Below are 10,997 nucleotides of genomic sequence, written 5' to 3'. Positions count from 1 at the left end.
TCAGTTCTGATTCAATATCAATGAGCTAAGAGCCTGAACCAAGGGCTGTCTGTATCTTCCTGGTTTCAGACTGGCAGCTGGTATTTCTCTTTGACGGTTATAAAATTTGCATTTGTTATAAATGGAGGAAAAGGTGATGATCACAATGAGAACTACCCCCACCCCTGTCCAACTACAATATTTTATTCTAAAGAAAACATCATCTTTGTTTTAGAAACTTTGCTGCTACCCAAGTACTTAGCACTTGTAATCAATTGCTAGGTTAGGTACAGATGATAAAAATCATCATTAGGTAATCTTTTAAGATACAAACATCAAAGGTCCCAATTGAAACTCACTCAATCCTTGCCAAAAGGCAATTGAGGTTCCTGCATCATTCCTTAATCTAAGCCCTTCGAGTTGACATTATCAGCAAGTAAAACACCCAGGTGATGAGCTTCTCAAAAAAAGATCCAGCTACACCCTTATTTTTTTATATCATTTTATTATAAGGCTTTAATTTGTACTAAAATTTAGCATGTGTTTTTTGGGGGTTAATTTGTCACACAGGGCTTACATTATTTGATCCATTTTTTAATATAAAACTATATAGAAGCTGCTGGAATTTTACTAGTGTGATTATACTTTTGAATGCTAGAGCACATTCCCCCCAAAGAAGTTATAAACATTTTATGTAATATATTAATTGTCATTGGGTGGGCAACCAAGTAGACTATAACTCATGTTGTTAGATGCCATTGAGTCGAGTATGACTCATAGTGATCCTATGATCAGACAACCCGAAGCCTGCTCTATCTGGTGTCATTCTTACCATCTCTGTCTGACACACTAGAGTCCACTGTGTCAATTTATCCCATTGGGAGTCTTCCTCTCCTTCACTGGCCCTCCATTTCTCCAAGCTTCATATCCCTTCCAATGAATAGCCTCACTGAGTTATATGTCCAAAGATGAAGTTTTGCATCTTTGCCTCTAAGGAGCACCCTGGCTGTACTTTTTCCAAGACAAACCTTCTGCTCTTTTGACAGTCCATGGGGTATTCAATACTCATCCTCCAGCACCATAACTCAATGGCATCAATTATTCTTCTGTCATCCTGATTAATTGTCCAACTCTCCCACGTGTAGCAGGTGATGGAAAAGACTATGTCCTGAATCAGGCACACCTTCGTCTTAAAACTGACAACAATGCTCTTCAGTGTTTTGGAAAGATCCCTTGCAAATACAATACATCTCTTGATTTTCTGACTGCTGGTACCAAGGGTGTTGAAGTTTTTTTAAAATTAATTTTAATGAACGTTTACAGAGACTTTGGATTTCTATTCATTCCTTGTTGCATTTTTCTCCCTGCCCGCCCCTCCACCCAGTTTGCTCTTCTCTGAAAAGTAAAAGTTCTTTCATTGTTATACAATTCCCCCCACCCCCCCATCCACTCCACTATGCAGCCTCCATTCTGGACTCTTGTCATGACAACAATTATCTAATCATATATCCCTTTGAAACAGTTTTCTCCCTCATCTGTTTCAATGCAGTATGCATTATTTGTCCCCTCTTTTTCAGTCTCCCCCCAACCCCGAGGTCAGTCCCTTTTACAACAGTGGCACTATGCAATATTTGTCCTTTTGTGACTGAGATATTTCACTCAGCATAATGTCCTCAAGCGTCATCCATTTTGTATAATATTTCATGAGTTCTTTGTTTTTCAATGCAGCATAATATTTCATTGTGTGAATATACCAGAGCTTCTCTATCCATTCGTTTGTTGATGGGCACTTAGGTTGTTTCCAGCTCTTTGTTATTGTGAACAAAGCAGCAATAAATATGAATGTGAATATATCTGCTTGGATGACAGTTATAGTTTCTTTAGGGTATATTCCCAGTAGTGGAGTTACTGGGTCAAATGGTATTTCTATTTGCAACTTTTTGAGAAGGCACCATACAGCCTTCCACAGTGGTTGCACCATTTTACACTCTCACCAACAGGGAATAAGGGTTCTAGTTTCTCTGCAACCTCTCCAGCATGTGATGTTTGCTGCTCTGTTAAATGTTGCTATTCTTACTGGGGTGAGATGATATCTCATAGTAGTTTTGATTTGCATCTCTCTTAGAGCTAGGGATTTTGAACATTTCGTTATGTGTTTGTTTGCCATCTGAATGTCTTCTTTGCTGAAGTGTCTGTTCATATCCTGTGCCCATTTTTCAATTAGATTATTTATCTTGTTGTGGTGATTTGTTGGTTAATATTTTATAAATTCTAGATATAAGTCCCTTATCTGTCATGTCATTACCAAATATTTTTCCCCAGTTTGTGGCTTCCGTTTTTACCCTGGTGGAGAAGTTTTTGGATGTACATAGGGATTTGATTCTTAGAAGGTCCCACTCATCTATTTTATACTCTCCTGGTTGTAGATACACTCTTATTTTAAACAGCAGGAAAGAGTCCTAGTGGTTAAGAATCCACCCTCCCTATCTCTCCCTACCTGTGAGTGTGGCTGGAAGCAAGCCTATCCGAAGTAGGCCTCCTTCTGGGGTGGATCAGGCCTGAGTCTGGTTCTACCTGGTCTGATAGGTGATTCCCACAGAGAACCAGGTGCACACAAGTGCAGCATTTCAGAAGCTCTGTCCCTCCCCGCGTGATGCCGTTCACTTGAGGGCTCACACTAGCCCAAATTCCTTCTGGTTGCCCCAGAAATCAGACCTGAGTTTGGATCAGTCTAAAGCCCAAAGTGGAGCAACACATTCTAATGAGTACTTGCTGGTTCCAGAAGCTTCTTAGTCTAGACTTATGCATTCTTGCCACCCTGTCAACTTCAGGCTCTGGCAGAGGATTTTAGTGGCCTCTTCATGAGGTCCTTGTGACAGTGCCTGGAGACCAAGTGCTGGCTTCTACCTGCTGCATCTGGAAGGTGCACACTGAGGGCCTGACATTATTGGAGCAACTGTGGACCAGCCTCTGTGTTGGGCCCTTAGAAGACATCTCCTAGTGTTCACATCACCTTGTTCAACCAGTCTAGACTTTCTAATCTCTGACAAATGAGGAAACTGAAGAGCAGAGATTCTGAACAGCAGCCATAGACAGCAGGTGGCCCGGTGTGGATAGGGCCTCGGGTCTCCTTGCTTTACACCAAAGCTCCAATCCTTTTCTTGCTTCTGGTGCAGTGCACTGTCAACAGGTGGACCCAGGAAGAAAAAGTACCTTTAAGGTAATGTCTTCCGACGGCCAGTCTTTAACCCAGGTGGGTAGATTATATCAGAATCTCTGAGACTGGCACCTGACACTGGTGGTTTTTAGGGCTTCTCAGGTGATTGCCTTGGAGGCAAGGATGGCAAAGCTTCCCCTCACATACTTTGGGCATGTTGCCAGGAGAGGCTGTTCATTGGAGAAAGACATCATGCTTGAAATGGTGGGAGGATGGGCAAAGGAGAGGAAGACCAATGGGTTCACTGTCAATCCATAACAGTGACTGCAGCAATGGGCTTGAGTGTGTTCGAGATTGTGAGGACGACACAGGACAGGTCAGTGTTCAGATCTGCTGTTTGTAGGGTTGCTATGAGTTGTACCAGACTCGATGGCACCTAACAACAACAGGTGATCCCAAAGGGCAATCTAGGCTGCCAAACACTGCTTTGCTGCAGCGATCAACAGCATATTTGCTGGGGGATCCGGCAGCCCAGGTGCGTCTCTCACAGTGTAATCTTGTTCATGAAACCAAAAATCAGAACTGAGCCAGTGTTGATAACGCCTCCTCTAGCCTCAACAACAATACTTGGGGGAGGGGCCCTGGTGGGGCTTGGGGTCTCCTGCCCTCGCGGCTCAGGTGCAGCACCGAGACAGGAAGCCGCCTCCTCCAGGGCCGGTACGCGGGGCGATTGCGCCATTCGCTCGGGCTTTCGTAACTGCACCATGGGTTGGGCGAGAGAGACGCTGCAGCGCGAGTTCCTCAAATGTTTTCCTGCGTTGCCGGGACGGTCCACTGCTCTTAGTCATGTATAAGTGGGAAGTGGCACTAGCACCGAATTGGCCCAAAGGGATCTGAGCCGAGTGCGGTAGCGGAGCCGGGGACCTCACTGCGCGCCCACAGCGAGGCCCCGGGCCTGGGAGCTGCGCTTTGGGCCGACTATGCCCGCCCACCCGCTGCCCTGCCCCGTCCCAGCCTCCCGGTCCCAACTTGTCTGCCTGCCCGCCTGCTTCTCTCCGGGAGTATGGGGCGTTAGCCGAGGACGAAACATGCTCGCCGTCCGCTGCGCTCTGCTGGCTGCCCTTCTGGCCGCGCCGGGCACGGCAGTGAGCCCTGGAACTTGCCCAGCGCCGGGTAAGGGCTTCGCGCGCACCTGGAGGGCTGGGGCAGCCGCGGGTGGGGCCAACCGCCGTGACCGCCGCCAACCGAGAGCGGCTGGAGGGGGAAAGGACACGGCACGCTTCCCTTGTTCGTGGCTAGCTTAGGTCACTGTGGACGCAAGATACGCGCTCAGGACTGCCGCAGCTGTTGAGTCGTGGGCGGACACTCGTGCGCCTCGTGCAGTGTCTGTCACCTTTCGCCCGGCGGGGTCTCTGCGGGACTGACCTGCGCTGAGGGAGTTCAGCGCACACGATCTGGTGTGTTCTCAGAAACCCCACTGACAAAGTGACCCAGAGAGCTCTTGCGTCTGCCAGCATTTCCATCGCATTTCTCTAAGGAGAGATTCCCTGGAGAGCGCGCGCTAACGGGATGGTGCTCCCTCTTGGGCCGTCCATTACCCCAGCTCTTCTCTTGTTCCTCTGATTCTGAGGCCACTCCGCCTGCCCCCCCCCCCCGCCTTCTGGGTGCCTTATGTGGATGACAGTGCGGTGACTGTGAAGGGCCTGACATCACGGGCGGGCGCTGAGTCACGGACCTTCCTGCTGCACGTTTTCGCTCCCGTGGGCATCGGCTCTGTCAAGCCCGGTGCCCCAGCTCTGGGAGTTTTCACCTGAGTGTGGAGGCTGTCGAGGGATTGAGACCTCTTGGCTCTGGCACGAGCCTGTTGTCCCTTTCCAGAGAAAGGAAGGAAGGGTGAGGGAGAGGCCAGTGGGCACTTGTCACTCTTAACTGTAATCTGTGCCCAACAGCCAGACCATTCTTTGTACTCTGGCTGGGTGCCCAGCTGAGTGTCTACTCTTCTCTAGATGAGCTGGACAACTGCTTCCCTCAGGTTTATTTTAGGGTCTGAGAACTCAAAGGAGCTGCAGTGAAATTTTCAGACTGCTAAAAACTAGAGGGGCAGCAGACAGGCTTCCTAAAGGTGGTGGTTCTGGCTTTCTTTACTAGACCATAGGAAGCGCCTGCCCTGGGTGAAGCCTTCAGCTTGACCTCAGTCCACTGGCAGGGAGCGCTCCAGAGCTAAAGGCTGGAGTACCTGCAGCTCTTTTTGCTTCCTGGATGGTTGTGGTCCTTATATTCAGAAGAGGAAAGTAAATGGTATCTTTGTTCAATGTCTTTGCATGTGTTATTCTTGTCAGTAATAGCCACTGCTGACTGGGGCCTCCTGAACTTTGGTGGCATAGTGCATAAGGGTCTTTGAACTGAAAGGTCCTAGGGAGAGAAATAAATTTACTCCTGTAAAGATTGACTCTGGTGGCAGTGGGATTGGTTTTTGGTGGGGGCTTTATTCTGGTTTTCTAACCCTCTTGATAATCTAGATATGCTGCTGTTAGTTACCCTGGAGTTGATTTCAACTCATGATAACTCCAAATGGGCACGATATATTTGTTCCTTAGGGTTTTCAGGGCTGTGACCTTTTAGAAACAGACCAACAGGCCTTTTAACAACAACAGAAAAACCTCTAAAAAAATAATGAACAGGGCTTTTATCCTACGTGTCTCTGGATAGGCTTGAACCCACCAACTTTTCAGTTTGTAATTGCATGCTTAACCATTTGCATCACTCAGGGATAGTGATCCAAACATAAGTTCTTTTCAAAGAGGAGACTGAGGTTCAGAGACGTGGACATGAAAAAGGTGGTAAGGTCCAGCTAGTGGAGGCCTGCCCCTCCCATGGCTCTGTGCCCCAGTATGGTAAATCCCCAAGACCTCGAAAGTGTGGAACCAGCCCAGGAAACTGAGCCTGAGGCACCTGGGGGTAAGTTGTGAGTTATTCCTTGTCTGGCTGAGCTCAGGGGCAGAAGAGGCTTGAGGAGAGGAGAGAAGGTGGAGGCTCTGGCTAGCATTACTTGCTTGCATGCTGTACCTATGGTGTCATGATGCCTGGCAAGGCTGAGGCCTCAGTTGGCCTCAGGAGGAATGGGACTCCCTGGCCTGCTTCTGTTGCTAATCACACTGCCCCCAGAGCACATGCATCTCAAGTGGCTGCTTGTTTTGGCTTCTGAGAGGTGGCAGGACATCGCCAGGGCAGGCAGTCCTCCCTTTCTTTCCCTTGTGTTCAGGAGGGACCTGGATAGCCTGTGAAAGGCAGAACCGAGAATTTGGGGAGGAAGGGACATCGCCAGGGCAGGCAGTCCTCCCTTTCTTTCCCTTGTGCTCAGGAGGGACCTGGATAGCCTGTGAAAGGCAGAACCGAGAATTTGGGGAGGAAGTGAAAGCCCTCCCAGCTCAGAAGGAAAATGCAGAGAAGTAGAAAATACCCAGCTTCCCTCCCACACCCACACAGCCTCAGCCCACAAACTTGAGAGTAAAAATAAAGAAATTGTACAGGAAGCATGGAGCAAATGACTGTGAGGTGTGTCGCTGTAGAGAAGTGAGGGGCCAAGGTGGTAGGAGAAGCTGGGGTTGGCTTAGAGGGGAAATCCGTTGGTTCTCTGGGGCTCTTAGGGTTGGGAGAGGTGGCTTTCCCTCGAGGTCAGTACAGTACTCCCCACCTCACCTCTGGGTTGTCTGGTCTCCTCAGGTATATTGCCACCTAGGACGAGCTGGAGCTAGGAACTTAAGTTTTTTCCAGCCCAAGTACTCCAGGTGCAGGATGTGCCAGGTGAGGGCTTAGGTGACTCAAGTTCCCTCCTCCTTCTTCAGTGAAAGAAGGTACATAAAACAAGCACAAGCACCTATACATCTCTCTCAGTCCTGTCTCAACATCTGAATTTACCTTTAGGGTAACATCTTCCTGTCCCTCAATGCCTGCCTGCATTCCTAGCCCCACCTTAAATCATTATTTCTTAAAAGGCTCATTTTGGGTCTAGTTGCAGTCGAACTAACTGATGTATGAGTTGAAGGGGAGAGAGCTAGATAAAAATTAATTATTAAGTGCAACAATGAATGACTGGAAACCCTAAGTCTCTGTAAACTTTCCTTAAAATTAATTAAAAAAATTAATTATTGGTGCCCACTGTAGACACTAGAAAATGGCTGGGAGGGAGGCCCAGGAAACGACTCTTTTAGGCGGCCGCCCTTGGTGGTGGAGGAGCTGAAAGTGCTCCCCCACCGGCTCCTGTTGCCAGAAATCTCTCCTGCCTTTGGCTCTGTCCCTTGTTTATTCATTGCAGCAAATATTTATTGGGTCCTTGCAGTGTCCTGTGAGGCCTGTGTGGGATCAGCCACCCAGACTGTCCTCTAAAAGGAGCCTGCAAACGGTCCAGCAAAAATCCTTCGAAGAGGGGCTGAGAAAACCCAGTGTCTCTGACCCATTTGGTATCAAAGATGAGGACAGATTGTAGGGGGAGCAGGGAGGAGAGAAGCAGGGCAGGTAGTGAGGCTTCCCGATCCTGAGCAGAGAGTTCAGCTCTGAGCCTGGCCCTCTGAGCACTGGGTAAATCCTCACCTGGCAGGGTGTGTGTGAGCATGACATCGAGCAACAAAGGCCCTGCCTGCTACCAATAGTCCCTTCCCTTCTTTCCCCTTCTTCCTTTCCACCTAGCCACTCAGAAGCAATCTAGAACGTTCCTCTCACCAAACCTGTACTTTCCAGATCAGCTGTTACAATCTAGAGCTGTGGTAATGGCTAGCCACTAGCCATGTGTGACCATTTCAATTTAAATGAATGGGAATGAAATGAAACGAAAGGTTCAGTTCCTTGGCTGCACTGGCCAAGTTTCAAGTACTCATTAGGCACATGAGGCTGGTGGCTACTTACTAGACAGAACAGATACGGAACATTCACGTCATTGCAGAAATTCCTGTTGGCCCACCCTCATCTAGAGTGAAAAGCTGCTTCTCATGGAAATGTTTCTGTTGCCCCTCATTTTCCCCTCCCCAGACTTTCTCTCTTTCACCTGATTCACTCATTCATTGCCCTCAACTTGGAATCTACTTGTAGCTGATCCTTCATTGGGTTTTCTGTAAATTGTGCTGGAGGAGATTTCTCCTCCTTCTTCTGCTGGTGGACTCAAACCATTCGCCGTTAGATTGGCAGCACTCCTTCGCACTGAGCCACCAGAGCCCCCTTTCCTGTACCTCAGCACAGCTAATTTCATTTAGGCAACGAATGAGGCTGTGGAAGGCAGCAAATTCCTGCCTGAGCCCAGCAGTGCCACGTAAAACACACTAGGAACTTGGACAGGCGACTTAAACTCTCTGGGACTTGGTGTCTTCATTTCGAAAATAAGACTTGATTTTACTTTGCAGGGTGGCTACCAAGATTAGATGAACTAAGTACTATGATATGTGGTATTTCTGTTGTAGCAGTACTCAGTAACGAGGATGTAATTTATACAGATTGCTTAGAAAAGTATTACATAGAACCCACTACAGCTGAGTGATTCAGACTTTGAGCCACCCTGAAGGACAGCTCTGAAGGATTTCCAAGGAAACAGACTAGTCTTTATCCTCTGGAGTGTCATGGGTTTGAATCACAGACGTTTTAGGTAGCAGTGAAATGCCTTAGCCACTGTGCCACCAGAGCTTCTACCTCACTTACAGCAAGTTCTTATTGCACTAGGCAAATCTGCTATCAGGAACTTCTCCAAAGTTCTAGAGAGCAAAGATGTCATTTAAATACTGAGGTGTGCCTGATCCAACACATGGTACTTTTCACTTGCTTCGTATGCATGTGAATAAGGAAGGCCTAAGAAGACTCAATGCCTCTAAATTGTGGTGTTGGGGAAGACGACTGAATATACCGTGAAATGCCAAAAGAACAAACAAATCTGGGTAGAAACAAGTACAGCCAGAGTGCTCCTTGGAGGCAAGGATAGTGAACCTTGGTCTCACGTACTGTGGGTATGTTGTTAGGAGGGCCTGGAAAGGATATCGTGCTTGGGATGTGGGCAGTCTGAGAAGGAAAGGAAGACCCCCCGTGAGACGGCTTGATGCAGTGACTGACATGTGAGCTGGAGCCTAGTGGATCTGGTGCGGATGGTGCAGGATCAGCTCAGACACGCCGTGTCGTACATAGAGTTGCTGTGAGTCAGTCAGTTTGATGGCACCTAACAACAACAGCAATAATTCATTCCTATGGGAAATAGTTTTGAGCACCACCTGTGTGCCAGACATGGTTCTACGAGCTGGAGAGACAGCAGGGAACAGAACAAACAATCCCTGGCTTAACTTGAGCTTTACTCTAGTGGAGCAAACAGACCAAAAAAAACAAAAACCAGGATAAAAATGAAATGTGTGCTAATGATGGGTACTGATGAAGGGAGCTCTGGAGCCCCAGTGGGTAAGGGGTTGTGCTGCTTGCCCAAAGGCAAGCGGGTCCGAAAACAGCATTCTCCTCCTGTGTGACTTCCAGTCTCTGAAAACCTGCTGTTGGGTCAGCTGTGAGATAGATGGTTCTGACTCAACAGCAGTGAGCTGAATTGTTGAGTGTTAAGGAGAAAATGTTCAAGAGGATTTAGCCCTTGGAGAGAGACATCATTCTGGGAAAGGTCAAGGGTCAACAAGAGAGGAAGACCCTCCATGAGATGGACTGACGTGGTCACTACCAAGTGGGCTTGAGCGTGACAGCGGTCTTAGGGGCAAGATAGGACAGAGGACATGTCTGTCATTCCTAGGGTTGCTCTAAGTCATAGTTGACTTGATGACACCTAATAACTAGTAGAAAACAAAGCAGGAATGAGGAGGAAATAAATGTGTGTGTGTGTGTGTGTGTGCAGGACTGTAGAACTGATATTTTATAATGAAGGCCAAGAAAGATCTCGTTGAGAATATCTGAGTGAAAACTCAAAGGAAATATAAATGTATTTAGGAATGCCCTCGAATTTCCTGGAAGGTATCTTTTGGTCTTCCCATTCATCATAATAAAGACCCACTCACCATGATAAAGACCCATATCAGTTGCTGTTGAATCAGTTCCAACTCACGGAGACCCCATGTGTATCGTAGTAGTCCTGTCTTCAGTGGCTGATTTTTGGGAACGAGATCATCAGGTCTTTTTTCTGAAGTACCTGAGTGGGCTAGAACCTCTGACTTTTCCATTGGCAGGTGAGCTCATTAATTGTTTGCACTACCTCGGGATTCTCTCTCTGACAGAAGAATAAATTCATGGAGTTGTCCTGTCTCTCAACAACCCTCCACTGGGTTCTGAGGCTGTAAATCTTTATAGGAGGAGACTGCCGTCTCACTCCTGTGGAATGGCTGGTGGATTTGAACTGTTGACCTTTCAGTTAGTAGCTCAAGATCTTACATACTACACCACATGGCTTATGATATAACAGTCTTTGTCATTTGTGAGCACCAGCTTTGTGCAAAGCACAGTACTGGGACCATTGCATCTGGGGTCTCATTTAGTTTTCACAGTTGCTAAAGTATTGAAAAGACAACCAGTGGAATCCATAAGAGTTGAGCTGCTAACTGAAAGGTGTCACCTCTCTGATGGTTCAAATCCAGCTCTGTGGGAGAAAGCTGAGCATCATTTATAGCCTCAGAAACCCACCAGAGAATGAGCTCTGAGTTAGTTCCTACTCGATGGCAGTGAGAGAGAGTAATTGCATAGATGGTGCCCTGTTGTTGTTGTTGTTGTTGTTATGTGCCGTCGAGTCGCTTGCGACTCATAGCGACCCTATGTACAACAGCCCTAAACTCGGCTCTGTCCTGTGTCAATTGCACCGTCTCTGACACTCCCATCCCAATTATCCCAGTCACTGAATCAATCC

General features: G+C 47.6%; 1 protein-coding gene across 1 annotated transcript in view; it reads left to right on the top strand.

The window, feature by feature from the left end:
* The first annotated feature begins 4,116 nt into the window (after positions 1-4,116).
* Positions 4,117-10,997, top strand: part of IL6R (interleukin 6 receptor) — a 68,365-nt gene continuing 61,484 nt past the window's right edge. The window contains exon 1 of the mRNA XM_006895923.1: positions 4,117-4,309. Coding sequence (XP_006895985.1) covers positions 4,117-4,309 — 193 coding nt within the window. The remainder of the gene's footprint in view (positions 4,310-10,997) is intronic.

This window comes from Elephantulus edwardii, unplaced genomic scaffold, assembly GCF_000299155.1.
Source record: "Elephantulus edwardii isolate Elephantulus edwardi_28Jun2011 unplaced genomic scaffold, EleEdw1.0 scaffold00176, whole genome shotgun sequence".
Classification (NCBI taxonomy): domain Eukaryota; kingdom Metazoa; phylum Chordata; class Mammalia; order Macroscelidea; family Macroscelididae; genus Elephantulus; species Elephantulus edwardii.
Note: the sequence above shows the minus strand (reverse complement) of the source record. Positions and strands in the feature narration are given on the sequence as shown.